We start from the raw sequence: 25,251 nt of genomic DNA, 5'->3' as shown, positions 1-25,251 counted from the left end.
TAATCCATGTTACGGCATGTATCAATTTCTGATTCCTTTTTATTTTAGAATAAATTCCATTGTATAGATCTAGCACATTTTACTTATCTATTATTCATCAGTTGATGGATATTTGGATTGTTCCCACATTTCACTATTATGATGTATCATGATGGTATTATTTTTTATATTATATGCATGGTGAACATTTGTGTACAGGTTTTTCTGTGGACTTATATTTTCACTTCTGTTGTCTATATACCTAGGAGTAAGATTGCTAGGTCATACGGTAATGAACTGCCAACCCGTTTTAAAATGTGTCCGCACCACTCTGCATTCCCACTGACAATGTATGAGGCTTCCAGATTTTCCACATCCCTGTCAAAACTTTGCTATTGTCTGTCTTTTTTATTATATCTCTTCTGGTGAATGTGGAGTAGTATTATCTCAATATAGTTTTGATTTTCTTCCTAGTGACTAAGATGTTGAGCATATTTTCATGTGCTTATTTTATTAGTCATTTGCTTGTCTTCTTTGGAGAAACATCTATTCAGATCCTTTGTCCAATTTTTAATTGGGTTAATTATCTTTTTATTATTAAGTTGTAGATTTCTTCGTATTCTGGATACAAATCCTTTATCAGATACATGATTTGCAAATATTTTCTCCCATTCTGTGGGTTCTCTTTTCATTTTTTTGATGCTGTCCTTTGAAGCACAAAAGTTCTAAATTTTGATGTAATCTTTCTCTTTTTTTTTGTCACTTGTGTTTTTGGTGTTGTATTTAAGGAGCCTTGCCTACCCCAATTATCCCTCCATTTTATTCTATGTGTTTTATAGTGCTTCCATTTAGTTCTATGATCCATTTTGAGTTAAATTTGCATAGGGCATGAGAAGAGGTCTAAATACGTTCTGCATGTGGATATCTAGTTGTCTCAGCACCATTTGTTGATTGTTTATCTTTTTGCATCTAATCATGAGGGATAATGGTCTGTGGTTTTCTTATCTTGTAATTCCTTCCTCTTCAGTTTTTCCTGGAAGAGATTGTGTAGAATTGGAGCTAGATCTTTATGAAATATTTGTAGAATTTACCAGTGAAGCCATCCGAGTTTTCTTTGTGGGACAATTTTTCCTTTTAATGGAGATGCTGGGGACTGAACCCATGACCTTTTGCATGCTAAGCATGCGCTCTGCCACTGAGCTATACCCACTCCCCTCTTTGTGGGATAACTGTTAACTAAAGATTCGGTTTTCTTTAGTAGGTATAGGGCTATACAGGTGTTTTTTCCCTTGAGTGAGCTTTGGTAGTTTGTATCTTTTAAGGGATTTGTCCATTTTATATGCATTTTATATTTATTGGCATGATGTTATTCACAAAATTTACTTTTAATATTTACAGAATCTGCAATGATGTAACCTCTCATTGGTAATATTGTTATCTGTGTCTTCACACTTTTTTTTCCTGATAAGACTGGCTAGAGTTTTATCAATTCTGTTGATTTCTAATGTATTTCATTTCTTGGGCTTACTTGAGGATTAATTTGCTCTTACTGTTCTAGTATCTTTAAGTTGGAGCTGAGGTCACTGACTGGAAAATTTCCTTCTTTTCTAATATAAGCATTTACTACTATACATCCTCCTTCAAGTAGTGCTTTCTCAACATCTCAAAAATTTTCATATACTGTTTTAAAATTTTCTTTCAGTTCAAAATTCTTTGCAATTTTCCATTTGATTTCTTCTTTGATCTTATGGGTTATTTAGCAACATGTTATTTGGTTTCCAAATATTTGGGGATTTTCTAGAAATATTTCTTTTACTGACTTCTAATTTATTTCAATTGTAATTAGAGAATATACTTTTTATGACTTGAATCCTTTAAAATACATTAAGATTTGTTCTGTGGCTGAAAATATGATGTTTATTGGTAAATGTTCTATGTGCATTTGAAATATATATATATTCTGCTGTGCTGGTTGGAGTGTTCTATAAATGTCAGTTTGGTTAATTTGGTCAATAGGTCGAATTGGTATGACCCTTAGACATACAGCCACAGGAAATAAATTCCAAGGTCATAAAGACTTTCTCCTATGTTTACTTTTTTAAATTTTATAGTTTTACAGCTCATACAACTCAACAGCAAAAACCAAACAACCTGATTTTAAAATGAGCAGAAGACCTGAATAGACATTTTTCCAAAGAAGACATACAGATGGCCAACAAGCACATGAAAAGATGTTCAACATCATTAATCACCAGAGAAATGCAAATTAAAACCACAATGAGATTATCACCTCACACCTGTCAAAATAGTTATCATCAAAAAGACCACAAATAAATGTTGGTGAGGGTTTAGAGAAAAGGAACCCTTATACACTGTGGGTGTGAATGTAAATTGATGCAGCCACTGTGGAAAACAGTATGGAAGTTTCCCAAAATAGTAAAAATAGAACTACCATATGACTCACAATTCCACTCCTGGGCATATGTCTGAGAAAAGAAACCTGAAAACACTAATTCAAAAAGATACATACACACCAATGTTCATAGCAACATTATTCGCAATTGCAAAGATAAGGAGGCAACCTAAGTGTCCATCAACAGAGGAATGGATAAAGAAGATATGGTGTATACACACACACACACACACACACACAATATAGATATGCACAGTGGAGTACTACTCAGACATAAAAAATGAAATTCTACCATTTACAACAACATGGATGCACTTGGAGTGTTTTATGCTAAAAGAAATAAGTCAGACAGAGAAAGACAGATACTCTATGATATCACTTATATGTGGAATCTAAAAAATAAACTAGTGAATATAACAAAAAAGAAACAAGAGTCACAGATATAGGGAGCAAACTAGTGATAACCAGTTGGGGAGAGAAAGAAGAGGGGCAAGATAGGGGTAGGGAAATAAGAAGTACAAACTACAATGTATAAAATAAATAAGTTACAAGGATATATTTTACAACACAGGGAATATAGCCAATATTTTATAATAAGTATAAATGGAATGTAACCTTTAAAAATTGTGAATCAGTATGTTGTACACCTGAAACTAATGTGGTATTACACATCAACTATAACTCAAGTAAAAATTAATGTTTTATAGTTTTAGCTTTAATTTAGCTCTGGTCCATTTTGACTTAATATTTTCAATGCATGGTATGAAATAAAGGTCTAAATTTATCTTTTTGCTTGTGGATATCTAATTGTCCTAGTACCATTTGTTGAAAAGTCTGTCATTTCCACATTGAATTGCCTTGGCAGCTTTGTCAAAAATAAATTGACCATTATGTAAGGGTTCATTTATGGACTTTTCATTTTTTCGTGATGTATGTTTCTATCTTTGTGTTAGTATCACACTGTCTTGATGACTGTGACTTTATAGTAAGTTTTGTAACATGGAAGTGAAAACTCTCCCACTGAGTCTTTTTCAAAAGTGTTTCGACTATTCTGGATCCTTTGCATTTCCATATACATTGCTGGATCAGCTTGTTAAATTCTGCAAAAAAAAAAAAGCCTGCTGGAATTTTTATAGGGATTTCATTTAATTTATAGATCAGTTTGGTAAAAATTGCCATCTTATGTTGAGTCTTTCAATTCATGATGTGGACTTTCTCTTCATTTACGTAGATCTTTAATTTCTCCCAGCAATGTTTTTATAGTTTTCTGTGTATGTCTTATACTTTTTGGCTAAATTTATTTCTAAGTATTTTATTCTTTTTGATGCTATTGTGAATAGAATTGTTTTTCTAATTTTATTTGCACATTTTCCATTGCTCGTATGTAGAAATACAATTTATTTTTATATTTATCTTTCACCTCACATTCTTACTAAACTCATTAGTCTAGTAGGTTTTTTGTGGGTTTCATTTGGCTTTTTATATTAATGATTGTCATCTGCCAAAAAAGCCACTTTTACCTCCTCCTTTTCAATCTGGATGATTTTTATTTCTTTTTCCTTTATTGATTGCACTGGCTTGGAATCTCTAGTACAGTGATGATGTTATGATGTGAGCTTAGACTTTTCTCATGCCCTTTATCAGTTTAATTTACCTTCTATTCTGACTTTGTTGAGAATTTTAAATAATTATGGTAAAATATACATAAGATAAAATTTACCATTATAACCGTTTTAAATTATATAGTTCATTGGCATTAAGTATATTCACATTGTTGTGCAATCATCACCACCATCTATCTCCAGAACCTTTTCCTCTCCCCAAACTGAAACTCTGTACCACTTAAACAATAACTCCACACTTCTCCTACCCCCAGCCCCTGACAACAACTGTCTCTATGATGTTGACTACTCTAGGTATCTCATACAAGTGGAATCATATATGTGTTCTTTTGTGACTGGCTTATTTCACTTAGCATAATGTCTTTAAGATTCATCCATATTGTAGCATGTGTCAGGATTTCCTTCCTTTATGAGACTGAATAATATTCCACTGTGTGTATATACCACATTTTGTTTATCCATTCATCTTGTTGATTGACACTTGGTTTACCTGCCACCTGTCAGCCCATTTGGGCTGCTATAACAAAATACCACTGACTAGGTAGCTTATAAAAAACAGAAATTTATTTCTCACACTCCTGGAGGCTAGAAATCCAAGATCAAGGTGCCAGTATGGTCAGGTGAAGGCCCTCTTCCTGGTGATAGCTGGCACCTTTTCTCTGGGTCTTCACGTGGTACAAGGGGCTAGGGAGCACTGCGGGGGTCTCTTTCATAGAAGCACTGATACCATTCATGAGGGCTCCACCCTCATGAACGAATCATCTCCCGAAGACCCCACCTACTAATAGATAGGTGGAACTCATCACCTTTGGGAATTAGGATTTCAGCATAAGAATTTGGGGGCAGGGGACACTGACATTCATTCAGGCCATAGCACCACCTTTTGGCTATTGTCAATATTGCTGCTATGAAGCTGGGTGTACAAATATCTGTTGGAGTCCCTGCTTTCAATTCTTTTGGGTATACGCACAGAAGCGAAATTGCTGGATTATATGGTAATTCTATGTTTAATTTTTCTGAGGAACTGCCATATCATTTTCCACAGTGGCTGCACCAATTTACATTCGTACCAGCAATGTACAAGGGTTCCAATTTCTCCACATCCTTGACAACACTATATTTTCTTTTCCTTCCCTCCCTCCCTCCCTTTCCTTTCTTTCTTCTTCCCCTTCCTTCCTTCCTCCCTCTTTCTCATTCTCTTTCTTTCTTTCTCTCATAAGTGCCATCCTAGTCAGTGTCATGTTCTGTGCCTGGGTCTTAACTTATCAAGCTGACTGAGCGGCGACACAGAGAGATCAGTGCCATTGAAGGAAAAGTTTAATATTACTTACAGTTCCCCTAGAAACAAAAGTCAATATTCCTCTGCCTTAATCATCCGAGGGCTAAGTACGGGCAACTAGAGACCACCCCTATAGTTTAGAGCCTGCCGAAATTATTCAAACTAGCCAATCCAGAACTGTTTGGCCTTCCCTGTCTTGCCTTTTCCTCAGCAATTCCAATAAAGGCTCTGGTCTAAACCTATCCCTTGCTCACCACTCAGTCAACTTTATAAATTAAGACCTGGACATAAAACAATTGATGCAGTGCACAAGGTGACTCAGTGTTCTATATGTTTACCAAACAGCAAGTACTGCCCGGGAAGGCACACTGGCACTCTGGCTGCCACCACTTCATGCTGTATCTGCTGTACATTGCCATGATCTTCCAACTAAATCTAAGAGGACGTCGTAGGCACTCACCTCTTTGGTACTCCTCACTTAGACTCAGGTGCTAAAGTCTACATTGGTGGTTGCCATAATTCCATAGTTGGCATCTCACCTTGGACAGCTTGGTCCACTGGGGCCAAACTTGATTTCCCTGATTTGACACACCTAGGTTCTGGGCAGTGACCTCTAGGCTCTGGGCAGTGACACTGGGGGTGATTAGGATCATTGGCTAATTTATAAGATCAAGCCCCCTGCCCAAGAGAGTGAAGAGAGGTTTTTAGATGAGACTATGTTTGGTGCAAGTCTGATCAATCGACCCAACAGGGCTGAAGTCAGCAGTGGGCACTTGGGCTCCCCGCTGGAACATCCCCTCCCAATAAGCGATTAAAGCATTGGCCTGCTTTTCTAGAGGGAGTCCCTAGGGAAGAGTCCAGCAATTGGTCCCTGGTGAGCTTTAGGGATCTGCTGGCAAAGCAGCTCAGGGTACCTTTTCTCTAGGCCACCCATGGGGCACCTCAACAGCTTTGCCATCCCACACAGTCGTTACAGGCAAGAGCTTAACTGCATCCACCTTCCTCCAGGAGCACAGGTATGGCATTACATCGATAACATCCTCCTCCAAGGAAATTCATTAGGACACTTATTAAGGACATACAAATCCAACATCTTTTAGCCCTTCTTGGCTTCTAATGACAGCATATTTCTCATTTGCAAATTTTACTCCCAGATTAAAAATCAACAAGCACTCTTGTTAGTGCCCCCTCCAAACTCCTTCCCTAAAGAGACTTTGGCAACCTCTTCTTAGACCACCTGGTGTCTCTGGACCACTTCCGATAGCCAAAGTTGCTCAAGGGTTTCCAGTGCAATAAACTGCCCCTACCAAAAATGCCTGGCTACCTACTGGGCTTTCCTAAAAATAGAGGCTCTCATAGACCATGAACCTATGACCCTCCATACTCAGCTGCCCATTATACTTTGAGCCATGAAAACAGCACCCTACAAACTCGGCACAGCTACAGAGGCCTTCTTAATTAGGATGCAACCAAACCTTGGCCCTCTGACATGTTCTACTTGCAGAAAGGGGCAGCTTCCCCTGTCCTTAGTCCCTTGCCAGATTCCAGGGTGCTGGTGGAAGTCACACCTCCCCTAAACCCTTTGTTACTGGGGAAAACCCAGGGATTAACTGTAAACAACAATGGGAGTTCATAGACTATGCACTTGGCACTGCTAACCATCATACATGATGGAACTCCATGGAATGTTGCTGTTTTCCATCATTTACCCAGGATGTCCTTAATAAAAGACAGGACCCAAAAAACAACACACTTGGCCAAACTTCAGGAAGTCATCTTAACGCTGGATACCCTGGCCAACAGATGGTTCCATCTTCACATTTATTATAAATTAGTGGGCATTGCCTAAAAATCATCTCTGTCAGGTTAAAGAACTCTGGAAACTCTCGCCTCACAGATACCCAAAATATGAAATCACAAGTCTCTCTCTATATTAAGGTCACAATATAAGGCCTTCCCAAGACACTCATTACTCATTGTAAATATTATTAATAGCAACCAAGGCACCAGATTTCATTTCTCAAAATACGCAATGCTGGGCTCTTGGAAAAGACACTCAACAGAACTTTCATGTCCCTAATAGGTCCCAAATAGCCTGTTTAACTAAGAGGCATAATGGTTTCTTCAAACAATTCCTTTTCAATTTCCAGTCTAAATAAATCCCTAAATGACTCTTTATCTTGCTCCAGGCCTTAACGTATCTTTATATATTTTCAATCTTGCCCCATTCCATAAGGGCTGGAGGCCAGATCGATGGTGCATATTCCCCTAGGACCCCTTAACCAACGATTGTGCAATAGCCAGGCAGCTGCCCATCTTATACAGGATGCATCTGAAACTAAATTTCCACCAAAAGCCTGTCAAGTGGAACTGCACACTATTCTGGTGACTGTGGTCTTATTACCAGCCGTTTGGAGGTTTTCATTGGTTTACAACCTGGAGGCCCAACACTCCAAGTAAGCCACTGTTTCAACCAAACATGGCAAATACTAAGACCCACATTAACTTGAGTGGATATCACCTTAAAAAGTATACCCCAAGTCCCACATCCTAGATGACTTCGCCTTGGCTTAGAAGCTTACCACCTCAGAAGACATCACCTCAATCCAAGACCTCACCATTAACAACGACTTCACTTCCTGTGCTGGAGATGACTTCTGTCCAGACATGAAAACCTTTCTTATTCTCATCATAAAATGTCTCTATTCTGTTTGGAGTTACTTAAGCCCTACTACTGAAGATCTCTGTTATCACCACCCTAAATTTTCCTTAATATGATGTCAAAACATTAAGGGATTTGTTGTATTAATCATGTTTAAGAATTTTTTGTATATTATGATGTTTTAATATCTTAAAAAAATCTTCTTGGCTGGGGAGAGACTGCCTCTCCCAGAGTTAGCCAATTCTTGGAGATAGCAAAAGACTTAACCTTTGATAAGCAAACTAACCAATCCAGAGCCATATCTCCTCCATCTGGCCAGTGCACCCCAAGAGGCAATATTCCTCTGCCTTCATCATCCCTGAGCCAGGTACCACCAGGTAATTAAAGCCCACCTCTTAAGATATTTGAATGTTAAACAAACTGAGTATTCCCAGGAAAAATCCCATTTAGTCATGGTGTAAAGTACTCTTTATATGCTGCTAGATTTGGTTTGATTAATATTTAAAAGGCGTTTTTAATCTCTATTCATGAGGGATATTGATGTGTAGTTTTCTTTTCTTTTGATGTCTGTTTTTCTTTTCTTTTTCCCTATGATGTTTTTGGCTTTGGTGACATAATATTGGCCTTGTAGAGAGAGTTGGGAAGTGTTCTTTCCTTCTCCACTTTCTAGAATGTTACTGTTTTATTCTTTAAATGTTTGATAGAATTCACTAGTGAACCCATCTGAGTCTGGGCTTTTTGCACGTGGAAAGAATTTAAATTATGAATTAAATTCCTTTACCTCTTGTAATCTTTCAGATTTTCTATTTCTTCTTGAGTTAATTTTGGTAAATTATGTCTTTCTAGGAATTTGTTCATTTCATCTGTTATCTAATTAGCTGGTATAAAGTAGTTAGTAATGTTCTCTTATAAACTGTTTAATTGCTGTAGATTCGGTTGTGTTGTCTCCTCTTTCCTTCTTGATCTTAGTAATTTAAGTGTTCTGTTTTATTTGGTTGTCAGCTTAGCTAAAGTTTTATCAAATTTGTTGATCTTTTCAAAGAACTAATTTTTTAAAATTAATTTTTCTCTATTATTTTTCTGTTTTCTATTTTACTGATTTCTACTGTTATCTTCTTGTTTCTATCTCATGCTTGCCTTGTGTTTGGTTTGCTCTACTTTCTCTAGATTCTTTTTTAATATATATTTTTACTGAAGTATAGTCAGTTTACAATGTTGTGTCAATTTCTGGTGAACAGCACAATACTTCAGTCATACAGGAACATACACATATTCATTTTCATATTCTTTTTCCCCATAAGTTACTACAAGATATTGAGTATAGTTCCCTGTGCTATATAGTAGAAACTTATTGTTTACTTTCGCTAGATTCTTAAGGTGAAAACTTAGCTTATTTATTTGAAATCTTTTTTTTCTCACATAATCATTTCAAGCTATAATTTTCCCTTTGAGCATTGCCTTAGCTGCATCCCATACATTTTAACATGTTGTGTTTTAGTTTTCATCCAGTTCAGATTTCTTTCCAGTTCCTCTTGTGATTTTTTTTTTACCTAAGGGTTATTAGAAATATATTGGCTTTTTTGGGAAATATTTCTGGATTTTCTAAATTTTTTTCTGTTGCTGATTTCTAATTTAATACTATTATGGTCAGATATACCATAGTGATTAATTTTCCAGATGTAATTAAAGTCCCAAGTCAGTTAACCTTACTATACAAAGATTATCTGGGTGAGCCTGACCCAATCAGGTGAGCCCTTTAAATACAGAGAGTTTTCTCTAGCTGGTGCTAGAAGAGATAATCAGAAATCAAAGCACAAGAAGGATTTAATGCTCTATTGTTTGCCTGAAGATAATTGAGGCCATGTATCAAGGAAATAGGGACCTCAGTTTCATAACTGCAAGGAACAACTATTGAATTGCTGCCAATAACTTGAACTTGGAAGCAGATTCTTTGAACGTGTAAGTGGATGCTTTTTCTGTTTGGAAGCAGATTCTTTCCTAGACCTTCCGTATAAGAGGCCAGCCTGTCCAACACCTTGATTTTGGCTTTTTGAGACCTTAAGCAGAGAACCTGCCAGTCTTATGACCTATTGAACTGTCGGCTAATAAATGGATATTGTTTTAAGGTGCTAAATTTGTGGTCATTTGTTACACAGCAGTAGAAATCAAATGCACTGGTATGGGCAGTCCAGCTCTCTTATGGTTGCTGATTGCATAGTGTATCATTTTTTATCCTTTCAATCTATTTGTGTTATATCTAAATTGTGTCTGTTCTAGACAGCATGCAGTTAAATTCTGTCTTCTAATATAGTATGATAATATATTTTTATTGTGGCGCTTATTTCATTTACATTTAATATAATTATTGATTATAATGTAAATATAATTATTTATAACTGCCATTTTGCTATTTTCTTTATGTGTCAAGTATTTTTTCCCTCTATTTCTCTGTGTACTTTTGCAAGCAATAGATACTTTCTAATGTGCCATTTCAGTTCCCATTATTTACTTTATTTGTTGAATTATTTTTTTAGTGGTTATTCTGGAGATTACAATATATATCCTAAAACAGTATAATACACATGAATACTAATTTATTTCTGGTAGTGTACAGAAACTTCGCTCTAATATTGCTCCCTTTCCTCTCCCTTCCTCTGTGCTATTATTATCATATGCATCTTTACATATTAAACCTAACAGGATTTTAATAATTATTGTTTTATGCAGATGTCTTTTAAATCAGTTGTGAGAAGGATAGAAACTATATTTATATTGTATTTTATGTTTTCCTATGTAATTGACATTACTGGAGCTCTATTTCTTTTTGTGGATTCAAGTTACAATTTCTCATCAGCCTGATGAAATTCCTTTTTAAAATTTCATATAAGGCAGGTCTGATAGCAATTTCTTTTCTTAGGCTTTTTTTCCCCTGGGCATATCTTCTTTTGTGGGGCCTTAATTTTTAAGGGTTATTTTTCTATGTATGAATTTATTTTTTAATAACAGGATTATTGAGATATTAATCATGTAACATATGATTAACCCACTTAAAGTGTACAGTTCAATGGTTTTTAGTAGTATAGTCACAGAATTGTGCAATCACCACCACAATCAATTTTAGAGATTTTCATCGTCCGAAAGAGAAACGCTGTACTCTTTGTAGCCACTCCCCATCACCCATCCTCTCTCTGATTCTACCAGCCCTAGGCAACTTCTAATCTCCTTTCTGTCTTTATAGATTTGCCTGTTCTGGACATTTTATATAAGTGGAATTATACAATGTGTGGTATTTTGTGACTGGCTTCTTTCACTTAGGATATTACTTTCAATATTTGTCCATGTCGTAGCATATATCAGTACTTCATTTCTTCTAATTGCTGAATAATATTCCATTGTTTGACTATGCTACATTTTGTTTATCCATTTATTTGTTGGTAGATATATGAGTTGTTTCCACTTTTTGGCTGTTATGAATAATGCTGCTATGAAGATTTGTGTACAAGTTTTTATGTGGTCATAGGTTTTCGTTTCTCTTGGCTATATACATAGGAGTGAAATTGTTGGGTCGTATGATAACTCTACATTTAACCTTTTGAAGAACTGACAGACTATTTCCCAAAGTGGCTGTACCATTTTATGTCTCTACCAGCAATGTACGAGAGTTTCCACTTCTCCACATCCTCACCAAGACTTGTTATTATCTGTTTTTTTGACTACAGCAACATTTGTTTTATAAATGGTATTTCTTGATATTTTGTAATATATTTAGACATTTAAAATTTTGAGATCTATTAAATATTGTTCTACTGATTTTTAGTCTATGAATTCTGAACTTAAATACTGATATTAATATATTTCAGTGTTAAACAAAAAGGACCCCAAACTGTCATCTTTGCTCTGATGATTATTATTTTTAATATAGTTGATATATAACATTATATTAGTTTCAAGTGTACAGCATAGTGATTCAATATTTGTATAGATTATACTCCCTTTAAAGTTATTAGAAAATAATGGCTATAATTCCCAATGCCGCACAATATATCTTTGTTGCTTATCTATTTTAGACATAGTAGTTAGTATCTCTTAATCCTCTATCCCTATCTTGCCCCTCCCCACTTTGCTCTGAATATTGCAATACATAACTGCATTTTCTTAAAAAACTTCACATGACAAATTATCTTCAGAGCTTAGAACTAGGTAAAACTTTTTTTCTGCTTGTATATTCCTTCTACCAAAAAAAAAAAATGAGAGCTGTGTAATTCATTCCTTCTTTGTACTGGCTGGTAAAAAGTTTAAAGCTAGAGTTTTTCTTAGTCTTGAATTCTTGCAAAACTTTTAAATTTTAATTTTCATCTTTTATCTTGTGGGTGTTATTTTTATACCTCTAAATTTAGTAAAAGCTAACTCACACATTTTTAAGAGGGAATAATATATAAAGAAGTAAATAAATAAATATTTAGTAAATACACTTGAGCTGCACAGCAATTGTAAGACGGTAGTTAGGGTAAATATTCCAAACTCTGTAAATGATAAAAGTGAGACAATGAAAAGTGATCTACTCAAATTCAGAAGCTTAGATGTGGCAAAACTGATATCAGAACACAGATATCAGAACACAGAAAGTCTCCCATTTCAGTTCCTTATATTATCCTACCAACATTCCACCACTCTGTTTAAGACAGACACTTTGTGGCATTGGAAAGGATTCCAAAGTATTTTCTGCAGAACTAACACTTAAATGTGATCAAGTCCCTGTGATAAGATGTTCAACTAATATACCACCACAATGATTGAGTTAATTTTAAATGTTCCCCAATCTAATCCCTACAATGGCTTACCTCTGTATGATAGAAACAAACTTGTTTATTCTTCAGCAATGATCTGTGATGGTTATACTTATTACTATAATATTCAAATGATCAATTTGCTGCTAATGCTAAGAAAGATGTATAAAATATAATTTTGTTTAATAATATGGGTCATGGTATCTGAACTCTGTAGTTAACTTAATTAAGAACAGGAGGAAATATTTCTAAACATCTCCAATGTAGAATAATAGGAAGTTACTATATATTTCACTGTATTACATTTTAAAGTCATATAAAAGAATTATTTAGCTATATTAAATTTATGCATTCTTTCTTAAAGAAAGTGAAATGTATTTGGTATTCATTGCTGGTGATACTGAATAAAAAGAATTTAGATTTTAGTGCTAGATATAAGGTGAGAACACCATTAGCTAGAAACTACACTTACCATTGGGTGATTTCTGGAAATTCAAAGCCTAATAATTTTACTTATTAAGTTGGGAAAATAAATTATATGTATGTTGCAGACCGATGTGACAATTACAAAAACAGTCTAAAAGTGAGTAAGAGAATTCAATACATTTTCTAAATGCCTTAAAAGAACCCTTCTCCTACCCTTATTCAATCTCCACTTCTAGACTTGAGTATAGTGAACACTTGCAAAGTTTGCTAAAAAAAACTAGCCATCACTATGAATAATAAACATCACAAAATGACTTAAATCACCATGTGCTAAGGGTCAGGTCCATGCAATAGATGAATAAATATTGGCTTTCTAGAATGGTAAGAAGCCTTAGAAGTTGCATAGTTTGCCTCATTCATTTTACCAATGTGGAAAATAAAGATGAGGTGGAGGGACTTCCCCAAGATCTCATAAATTTATGACTGAGTAGGGACTATAACCAAGCTAATTCTTGATTGGAGGCTATTTCCACAATACCATGAAGTTTTAAGTCAAATTTTAAAATGCATTTGATTTGCAGCTTTGTTTACCCTTGGCTTTTAAAAAAATGAGTATAATATAGCCTAAAATAGCAGGAAATTTTTCAGCTAACAGCCAACTAGTAACCAAATATAATAGCAATATTAATATCAGATTATGGCTATATTATTATTAAAAGCAAGTATAATGATTGCCACCCTCAGGTTTCCTAGGATATTTTAAGAATCACAAACACTGCTACTACATATTTTAGGGTCACTAAAATTACTGTCTAATTTTTGAAACTAAATTACTAGGAAAATTAGTTTCAGGCAGACAAAGGAACACAATTCTGGAAAACGAGCTAAAGAGGTTTAATGGCTCTTTCTTATCTATCTCATCCCCTGGAAAATGTGTAGAATGATAACTTCAAGATTTGAATATTACAATCGAATAAAGGGAAGAAATAGAAATACACTCAGTTCTGGAATCATGGATTGAGTTTTGGAAGATGATTTGATCATGTAATCTTTTTTGCTGGTCCTCTCTTGGTATTTACAATCTTCTGATTAGCTGGGTTATATCTTCCTGTTTTCACTGGATTCTCTTTCATTCTATGCAGTTGATTCATTGGTTGTCTTTTAGAACCTTGGTATGAGCCATAGAGCTGAGATACCTTAGCTAGGTATATACAGCGTTCATTGTCGGCCTTGTGGTAAGCCTTTGATTCTTGTTCCAGTCTAAGTGCACAGTCTTTCACTCGATTTTCAAGGATCCTTTTTTCTTTTTCTAGCTGTCTAAGTAAATTACTTAAGGATTCCACTGGCATTTGCTCATAGACACGAATAGAAGATAATCTATCTGAAGGATTTCCACGGAGTTTTTCCATTTTCTCTCTGAGAGTAGCAATTTGCTTTTCTAGTCGATCATTCAGCTCAAGGTGTGTCTCATAACGGGTTTTCCATTCACTACATCCATTGTCAATAATGAGTTTGGCTTTCAGTTCCACTATCTTGTGTCTTATTTCAAATATTGAGGTTTGTACTAAGTCTTTCATATGGATTTCTTCCAATAACTCCAGTTTAAGGCGTTCAGTGCTCATACTTTTGAAGTTGTCACGTCTTCCATCCCCCATAATGTCAGGTCAGAGACCTTCCACACCCTTTCTCTCAGGACAGCTTAGAGCAGAAGACCTGAAGGGACACCCACAAGCTGGGAAGAAGAAAGTGTTGTCATAAACTGTTGCCATGGTGAACTGATTCTTAGAATTCTTGGTTGAGTTTCTTTCCTCCAGCACTTTGACTATGTCATAACACTGCCTTCTTGCCTCCACTGTTTCTGATGAGAAGTCAGCTATTAATCTTAGTGTGGTTCCTTTGTATATAACATATAATTTTCCTCTCGCTGTTTTCAAGTTTCTCTCTTTGGCTTCAGCTTTCAACAGTTTGACTATGATCTCTAGCTGTGAATATCTGAGTTTGTGCTATTTGGAATTCACTGAGCTTCTTGGATGTGTAGGTTAATGTTTTTTAAAATCAAATTTGAGAAGTTTTCACCCATTATTTCTTCAAATACTTGTTATATCCCTTTTTTTCTCCACTCCTCTTTTCAAATTCCCATTATGCATATGTGTTGTATTTGATAGTACCTCACAGGGGCTTGTGGTTTTTTTCAGTTTTCTTTGTTCTTTTTACATGCTATTCCTTAGACTGGATAATCTCTATTGCTCTACCTTTGAGTTTGCTGATTCCTTCTATTATCAGCTCAAATCTGCTTTTGAATGAATTTTTCATTTCAATTGTTGTACCTTTTAATTCCAGACTTGTCATTCATTTCGTTTTTATAATTTATATTTCTTTATTAATATTCTCTATGTGATGAGTCATTGTGATCATACATTCTTTTAATTCTTCAAATGTGGTTTCTTTTAGTTCTTTGAACATATTTATAATAGCTTATTTGAAGTTTTTATGTACTAAATCTATCACCTAGATCCTCCCAAAGACAATTTATATAAGCTACTTTTTTTCCATGTTTGGCCTGCACCTTGTTTTTTAATTTTAATTTTTTGTTTTTATTTAGTGATGTACTTGAACTAATTACGTAGTGTCTATTTCCCCTGTAGTGTGTGAAACTGGAATCTCTGCTCAGTTTTTTTTTATTTAATTCTTGTTCTTTTTTTTTCTTTCTTTAAATTTTTTTTTCTTTTTTCCTCAATCTCATTTTTAAGCCTAGGGTTAACCCTTGGGTCATCACAGCTTACTGGTCAGCCAATTATTGGTCCAAGAGTTTACTTAAACACTTTGAGCCAGTAAGCTTTCCATCCTTTTTCCTAGGGAATCTGTTCATGTATTGGTACACTCATTCTAACTTCAGATAGTTTACAAGTCTCTGATTTTCACTTTCTGCTTGTACAGGGCCTCAAAGTCAGCCATAAATGAGTAGATAACTGGGGCTATCTCTGGTCTCCCCTGAGCATGTGTTACAGCCCTGTGTGTACATCTAACCTTCCAGATTCCCTAGAATAAATGGGAGCATATCAAAGCACCTTATGGTTGTCTCATTATCCACCTCTCCTTTTAAGTTTCTGACTGGTCTGTTGCTTGCTCTAGCCAGTATCATAATCCTAGGCAGCTGTGATGCTGGCCTTCCCTGATTATTTGCCCCTAAGGTCACTATTGGGCATGAGGCTTTTCTGCAGACCTTCATATTGGATCAGCCACTTCAGCTACCATGAGACTGCTAGGTCTCTAGTCCTCAAGGCTACTGCACTTTGGAAGTAGGGGCATGGGAGCAGCCCCAAGTTAAAATACCACAGATCCTGCTGTTCTTGCTGCAGTTGAGTACTTTTTCTTATACGAATACTTTTCAGTGTGTTGTATGTTCTGATTAAGTTCTGATTAATTTCCAGGGTTCTGAAATGGTAGATTTTGACAATTTTGTCCAGTTTCATCATTCTTTTGGGGTGAGAGGATTTGGCAAGGTCCTCACTGGGCCATTCTGGAAGCTGCACCATGTCTAGTCATTTTTTGGACAATTTTTGGAGATGTAATTCATGTACCATACATTCCACTCATTTAAACTGTATAATTAAAAAATTTAGTATATTTATAGGGTTGTGCAATCGTCACCACAATCTAATCTTAGAACACGCTAGTCATTTTTGATTGGATACCAGACATTATGAATTTTATCTTGCTGAGTGCTATATATTTTTGTATTCTTATAAACACTCTTAAATTATGTTTTGGAATGTGGTTAAATTACTTGGAGACAGGTTGATCCTTTTGGGTCTTGCATTTAGGATTTGTTATTTTGGACTAGAGTAATGCTTAGTTTAGTGCTAATTATTCCCCAATGGCCCATGAATCTTGAGCTTTTCAATCTATCTGATGAGAACAAGCAACTTTCCTAGTCTTGTGAGAGTGGCAGCCACTGTTACCTCTAATCATTTTAGATGGTTCCTTCCCCAGCCTTGGGTAGTTTCCTCATACATGTGTGCTTGTCAGTACTCAGATGGACTCTTGAGGAGGACCTTCTGAAGATTTCTGAAGTTCTCTTTCTGTGCAGCTTTCTTCTCTCTGGTCCTCTATTCTGAGAACGTTAGCCACTATATTATCTTTGGACTCTCAGCTCCATTTCAACTTTGGGAATCTGCTGGCATCAAGCTTGGTTCCTCCTTCTTGTGCCATAGCCTAGAAACTCTCTCTAGGCAATAAAATGGAGTAATTGTATTTGTTTGTTTCCAACCTCTCACGAATCATTGTACTTCGTTATCTGATGTCCAGTGTCTTGGCAACCATTTTGTATATATTGTCTAGTTTCTTTGGTTTTTTCAGATGGGAGGATAAATCCAGTAACTGTTGATCCTTCTTGTCTAGAAGCAGAAACAATCATTTGGGAGATTTTCTAGATAACTTATTATTATTCATTTCTAATTTAATTACTTTGTTGTTAGAGAATATACTCTGTAAAATTTTAAGTCTTTAAAATTTATTGACATATTTTATGGCCCAATATATAGTCTATCTTGGTTAATGTTCCATGTGTTCTAGGAAACAGTGTGCATTCTGCAGGTGCTGGATATAGCATTCTACAAATATAAATCACTTAGGTCAAGTTGGTTGATAATGTTCAAATCCTCCATAACTTTACTGATTTTTTGTGTACTTGTATCAATACTGAGGGAGTGATATTAAATTCTCTGCCTGTGATTGTGGATTTGTCTATCTTTATAATTCTGTCATTTTTTACTCATGTATTTTAAAGTTTTGTCATTAAATTCATTTATATTTTAGATTGTTATATCTTCTTGATGAATTGGTTCTTTTATCATTATGAAATGACACTCATTTCCTCTGATATCTGGTTATACTCCTTGTCTTGAAGAGCACTGTGCATGTGCCTTGTATTAATGGAGCTGTACAATCTTTGTTATGCTTAGTGTTTGCATGGGGTATTCTTTTCCATCATTTTACTTTCAACCTGTCTGTCTTTAAGGTATATTTATTGTAAGCATCATGTAGCTGGGTCTTACTTTTTTTAGATAGTCTGACAATCTTTGCTTTTTAATTGGTATTTATAATTAATAAAATTATTGTTATGGTTGACTTGTAGACTAGCATCTTGTTCTATGTTTTCTATTTGTCCCCTCTCTTTTTGTTTCTTTTTTTCCTTTCTTATCTTCTTTTGGATTAATTAATTATATTTTAGTATTTCATTGTAACTGTCTTTAGCTGTAACTTATAATGTAATATAATATAATATAATATAATATAATATAATATAATATAATATAATACAATGTAAATATTTAGTTTTAACTCTAACTCTATATAATTTTTAGTCGTCCTATAAGGATTGCAATAGGTATCCTTAATTTATCACAGATTACCTGAATTAAATTTACACAATTTCACATATTATATAACAAAGTTACAACTACATAATTCTGTTTTCACTTCTTCTTGTCCTTTGTGCAATTGTTGTCATGTATTTGACTTCTTCCTATATTAAAATCCCATAATTCATGTTATTATTTTTCCTTTAAACAATTAATTGTCTTTTAAAGAATTAAAAAATAGATTTAAAATATTTACATATTTTCATTTTAAATAGTCTTATTTTCTTCCTGAATATCTAAATTTCCATCTGGTATTATTTCTTTTCCACTTGAAGAACTTGCTTTAACATTTCTCACAGTACAGGTCTGCTTCTGATGAATTCTCTCAACTAACACTATGAAGATATCTTTAACCTTTGTTTTCCTTCTGTTCGACATACACTGTACCTCTCCTCATATATCTCTGCCCACTTTATTATTACAGTTGTTGCTGAGACATCCAGCTGCGTACAGGTATAAACTGATGCTAGTTTTCACCTCAGCTAGAGTGCTTATCTTTTGCTTTCTGTTCTGAGGTTATTCTGGGGCCTCTTGTGGGATGCTTCCTAGAATTCATTCAACTGTTATGATGCATATGTAATTTGGAAGTGCAAGGGTGTTAACCTCCCACTGGACAACCCTCTCCCTTGGGAGTGGGTCTGGATAAATTCTTCCCTCTTCTGTTCCTTCAGTGGACAGTTCTATCATGTTTGGCATGTTTCCTCACAGGACCCCTAGTGAGATCAAATCTCAGTTGGTCATGGTTGTGAGCAGATTGGTAACCTCATACCCTTGGGTTCGTTTTCCCTTCTTACCTTTTCCACTCATCCAAGTCTCCTACTCCTATTCTTTGATATCACTTTACAAAATAAACCATCTGCATTCAAAGTCTTATCTTAAGTGGTGTTCTTTTGTGGGGAACCATGGCTAAAACAGTGCTTTTTAAATATTTGTGTTTCATGTTTTATTTATTTATTTATTTATTTACTTATTTATTTTAATGGAGGTACCAGGGATTGAACCCAGGGGACCTCGTACATGCTAACCATGCACTCTACCACTGGGCTATCACCACCCCTCCACAACGGGGGAGGTAATTAGGGTTTTATTTACTTATCATGTTTTAAATTTTCTTACTGTTTTAAGAGCATCCCATAAGTTTTTGTACAACATATTTTTGCGTTATCATTTATTTCTCCTTTGGTCCGTGGGTTATTTGGAAATGCATTATCTAATTTTCAAATAGAGATTTTCCTGTATTTGTATTATTGATTCCTAGCTTAATTCTACTGTGGTCAGGTAAAATATTCTGTATGATTTCAGTCCTTTGAAATTTTTTAAGACTTGCTTTATGGGCCATAGTTTGTCAATTTTGATGAATGTTTCATTTGTACTTGAATAGAATATATGTTCTTTAGTTGTTGAGTGGAGTGTTCTGTATTTGTTGAGTTAAGTTGGTTGTTATATTGTTTAACTCTTATATATGCCTAATGATTTTTTTAAAATCTGCCTTTTCTGCAAGTTACTGGGGGAGATATGTATGAATCTCCCAACTTAACTGTGAATTTTTTTATTTCTTCTTTTAGTTCTGCCACTTTTTATATATTTTCTTACTGTATTATTAGATACATACAAATTTAAGATTGTTATAATTTCTTGTTGAATCAAATCTCTTGTCATTATGAAGTCCCTGTTTATCTCTATAATGCCTGTTCCCTTAAAGTCTAGTCTGTCTGATGTTCATATAGTTACCCTGATTTATTGCTTGCATGGTATGTTGTTTTTCTGTTTGTTTATTTTTGACAATTTTTGTACCCTGACATTTAAAATGTCTCTTGCTAGCAGCATATGGTTGATTTTTTTCATAGAATTGGATCATATCTTTAATTGGAATATTTATCCAATTACTATATTTAATGTAACTATTGACACATTTATGTTTATATGTGCCATCTTTCTGTTTGTTTCCTATTTGTCATATCTGTTGTTTCCTTTTTTCTCTTTCTTGTTTATTTTTGGATTTATGAAGCCTGTTTTAAACACATTTTTAATTTTGAAATAATTTTAGATTTACAGAAAAGTTGCAAAGATAATACAGAAAGATCCCATATACTTCTCATTCAGCTTGAAATTCCTTTAATGTTATCATTTGTTGAAGTTTTAAAAAAACATTGTTAACTAAATATCAGATTTTATTTAAATTTCATTAGTTTTCCCATTGATGTTCTTTATCTGCTTCAGGAGCCAATCTCACTACCACATTGCATTTAGTTGTCATGTCTTCTTAGTCTTGTCTGATTTGTTACAGTTTCCCAGTCTTTGTTTTTCTTGATCTTAACAGTTTCAAGCAGAATTTGTCAGGTATTTAGTAGAATCTCCTTCAATTTGGTTTTTTCTTTAAATGTTTTTCTCATGATTAGATTGGGATATTGGGCTTTGAGAAAGAATGGCACAGAGATGAAGTGCCCTTCTCATCACATCATATCAAAGGATACATGATATCAACGTGACTTATCACTGCTTGTATTAACCTTGACTGAGATGGCATCTTCTGAGTTACTCCACTGTAAAGTTACTGTTTTTTCCCCTTCTCATACTTTATTATTTGGAATTGAGTTACTAAGTATGATATGTTTTTTATTATCTTATTTTCCTTCTTTTAGTTTACTAGTGATACATTCTTTTTTAAGCTTTAAATTTTTTCCAGTTTTATTGAGATATAATTGACATACAGCACTGTGTAAGTTTAAGGTGTACAGCATAATGACTTGATGTGGATACATCATGAAATTATTATCACAATAAATTTAGTGAACACCCATCATCTCATGTAGATACAAAATTAAAGGAATAGAAAAAAACACTTTTGTGTGTGTGTGATGAGAACTCTTAGGATTCACTCTCTTAACAACTTTCATATATAACATATAGCAGTGTTAATTATATTTACCACATTATACATTACATTGTTAGTACCTATTTATCTTATAACTGAAAGTTTATACCTTCTGACTGCTTTCATCCAATTCCTTCTCCCCCCACCACACCTCTGGTAATCATTTTCTATGAGTTTGTTCATTCATTTGTTTGTTTTAAAGTGTAATCAACCTACAGCACTGTTAGTTCCTGTCATACAACATAATGATTTGCTAATTCTATATATTTCAAAATGATCACCAAGTCTAGTCATGTCACCATACAATGATATTGCATAGTTATTGACTATATTCTCCACACTGTACATTTCATATCTGTGACTCATTTATTTGAAGCTGGAAGTTTGTATCTCCTAATCTCTATCACCTATTTCTTTTCTCCTCCTGCCCCTCTCCCCTCTGGCAACCACCAATTTGTTGTCTGTATTTATAACTGTATCTGTTTTGTTATGTTTGTTCATATATTTTGTTTTTTAGGTTTTACATATAAGTGAAATCATATAATATTTGTCTTTCTCTGTCTGACTTATTTCGCTTAGTATAATACCCTCTAGGTCCATCCATATTGGCACAAATAGCAAGATTTCATTCTTTTTTATGGCTGAGTAATGTTCCATTGCATATGTATACCACATCTTTTTCACCCATTCATCTTTTGATGGGCAATTAGGTGGCTTCTGTATCTTTGCTATTATAAATAATTCTGCAATGAGCATAGGGGTGCATATATCTTTTCTAATTAGTGTTCTTGTTTTCATTGGCTAAATACCCAGAAGTGGAATTGCTGGATTGTATGGTAGCTCTAGTTTTAATTTTTTGAGGGCTCTCCATACTGTTTTTCATAGTAACTTCACCAATTTACATTCCCATCAACAGTGCATGAGGGTTCCCTTTTCTCCAGTGCCTCGCCAACACTTGTTTGTTGTCTTTTTGATAATAGCCATCTGACAGGTGTGAGATGATATCTCATTGTGATTTTGATTAGCATTTCCCTGATAATTAGTGATACTGAGCATCTTTTCATGTGCCTATTGACCAGCTGTATGTTTTCTTTGGAAAAACGTCTATTCAGATCCTCTGCCCATTTTTTAATCAGGTTATTTTTTTGATATTGAGTTGTTTGAGTTCTTTGTATATTTTGGATATTAACCCTTCATCAGATATATTGCTTGAAAATATCTTCCACCATTCAGTAGGTGACCTTTTCATCTTGTTGATAATTTCCTTCATGATGCAAAAGCTTTTTAGTTTGATGCAGTCCCATTTATTTACTTTTGCTTTTGTTTCCCTTGCCTGAGGAGACATATGCAAAAAATATTACTAAGACTAATGTCAAAGACCATACTGCCTATATTTTTTCTAGAAGTTTTATGTTTTCAGGTCTTACTTTAAGCCTTTAATCCATTTTGAATTTATTTTTGTGCATGGTGTGAGAAAGTGGTCCAGTTTGATTCTTTACCATGTAGCTGTCCAAATTTCCCAACACCAGTTACTGAAGAGACTGTCTTTCCCCCATTGTATATTCTTAACTCCTTTGTTGTAGATGCATTACCCATATGTGTGGGTTCATTTCTGGGCTCTCTCTTCTATTCCATTACTGTATGTGGCTGTTTTTATGCCAGTACCATACTGTTTTGATTATTGTAGCTTTGTAGTGTAGTTTGAAAGCAGGGAGTGTTATACCTCCAGTTTTGTTCTTCCTTCTGAAGATTGTACTGGCCATTCGGGGTCATTTTCCATACCAATTTCAGAATTATTTGTTCTGCTTCTGTGAAAAATGCCATTGGTATTTGACAGGGATGTTATTGAATCTGTAGGTTGCTTTGGGTGCTATAGTCATTTTAACAATACTGCTTCTTCCAGTCCATGAACACAATATATCTTTCCATCTGTTTGAGTCCTCTTTAGTTTCTGTCATCAGTCTCTGGTAGTTTTCTGAGTACAGTTCTTTTACCTGCTTAGGTAGGTTTATTGCTAGGCATTTTATTCTTTGTAATGTGATTGTAAAAGGGATTATTTTCCTAATTTCTCTCTCTGATAATTTGTTGTTAGTGTATAGAAATATAACAGATTTCTGTATGTTAATTTTGTATCTAGCCACTTTACTAAATTCATTGATGAGATCTGGTAGTTTTTTGATGATGTCTTTAAGATTTTGTATGTATAGTATCATGTCATCTAAAAACAGTGAGTTTTATTTCTTCTTTCCCAATTTGGATTCCTTTATTTCTTTTTCTTGTCTAATTGTTGTGGCTAGGCCTTCCAATACTATGTTGAATAAAAGTGATGAGAGTGGGCATCCTTGTCATTTTCCTGATCTTAGAGGAAAAAAAAAAAGCTTTCAGCTTTTCACTGTTGAGTACGATGTTAGCTGTGGGCTGGTCATATATGGCCTTTATTATGTTGAAGTATATTTCCTCTATACCCACTTTGCTGAGAGTTTTTATCATAAATGAATGTTGAATTTTGTCAAAGGTTTTTCTACATCTATGACTTTTAGTCTTCAGTTTGTTAATATGGTGTATCCCATTGATCAATTTGTGGATATTGAACCACCCTTGCATCCCTGTAATAAATTCCAATTGATCATGGTTTATGATTGTGGGAGCTCATGATTGGATTAATAAATTGTAACAGATTCCAGCTGCTTGTGACTTTTAGGAAGAACAAATGTGTTTTGCTAGTAGGCACCTGTGCACTCCTGTCTCCTTGCTGTAAAAAGCAGAGACAATGCCTTGCTTGCATAGTTGAGGTTCTAGATTAGGGCTGCTTCCACAATGGCAAAGCCACTGTGTGTCCCTTACTATAAATGCAGGACACAACTTGTTTTAAGCATAAGTTTATAGTTCAGGGTTTACTCTGCTCGTTGCAAAGTGACAACTCCAGCCCTCAGCCATAAACCCTGGTCATGCTTTCTGCTGTTTAGATAGTCTATAACCCTTAAGACAAGGAATTGGCTGGTCTGGTGGTCTGTTTTGTAATCAACATCTTATATCTGAAGAATGTACCTTGTTCCCCTCTTCCCGTGACTGCCCTGAAAATAAATTAAGACTTTGTACTCATTGTGGATTTTATGATCTCTACCCGATCCTGTTTTAACTCAAGTTCCTGCATTCCATTACACAATTGTTTGTGATCTTTTCTTTGTGCACAATAAATATGGGAGTGTTTGAGAGGCTCGAGGGGTTGGTCTCCAACTCCCTCTCGCTCTGTTGACTTTCCACAGAGTCTCGAGTAATTCATTCTGTCTCGTGGGACTTCTGCTGGACAGAACCCACAACTGGTGACCCTGACATTATCGGCTGCACAGCGACGGAACCAGCACACTTCAGCTGGAGAGAGAAACTGCATCTGGATCCCCATAACTTGCATCCTGGTAAGGGAACAGCAACACCTGCTGGGGATAGTTGCCAACGTGCCTAGAATTTAGCGAGAGCCTAGTTTTTCTTTCATTTTCTTACTATGGGTCAACAACTAACTAAGAAACAAATGATCTATCTCTCCACCAGCAGCTGCTAAAAGCAGCTCACTGCTCCAGGTCGGAAGAGCAACTTATTACATTGTTATAAATGTTACGGGAGATTTGTCCCTGGTTTCCAGACCATTAAACAATTGATTTGAAACTCTGGGAATGGGTTGGTAAGAATTTAAAAGGTAGGCATCAGCAAGGGGAGAAAATCCCCACTTCCATTTTAACTACTTGAAGTTTGGTACACACTGCCTTATGTCCCTTGTATTCTTCCTC

The 25,251-nt window shown here is 34.9% G+C and overlaps 1 protein-coding gene and 1 long non-coding RNA gene across 2 annotated transcripts in view; one reads left to right on the top strand and one right to left on the bottom strand.

Moving 5' to 3' along the window:
* LOC140691930 (uncharacterized) overlaps positions 1–25,251 on the top strand; it is a 67,182-nt gene that overhangs the window by 30,524 nt on the left and 11,407 nt on the right. Inside the window, exon 2 of the long non-coding RNA XR_012067544.1 lies at positions 24,733–24,882. This is a non-coding gene — a long non-coding RNA (uncharacterized lncRNA). The remainder of the gene's footprint in view (positions 1–24,732; positions 24,883–25,251) is intronic.
* On the bottom strand, positions 14,047–14,883 carry CCDC169 (coiled-coil domain containing 169). Its single transcript, XM_015238873.2, has one exon. The coding sequence runs from the start codon at positions 14,821–14,823 to the stop codon at positions 14,209–14,211; it is 615 nt and encodes a 204-aa protein (XP_015094359.1). The 5' UTR covers positions 14,824–14,883; the 3' UTR covers positions 14,047–14,208.

The sequence above is a fragment of the Vicugna pacos genome, chromosome X (genome assembly GCF_048564905.1).
Source record: "Vicugna pacos chromosome X, VicPac4, whole genome shotgun sequence".
NCBI lineage: Eukaryota > Metazoa > Chordata > Mammalia > Artiodactyla > Camelidae > Vicugna > Vicugna pacos.
Note: the sequence above shows the minus strand (reverse complement) of the source record. Positions and strands in the feature narration are given on the sequence as shown.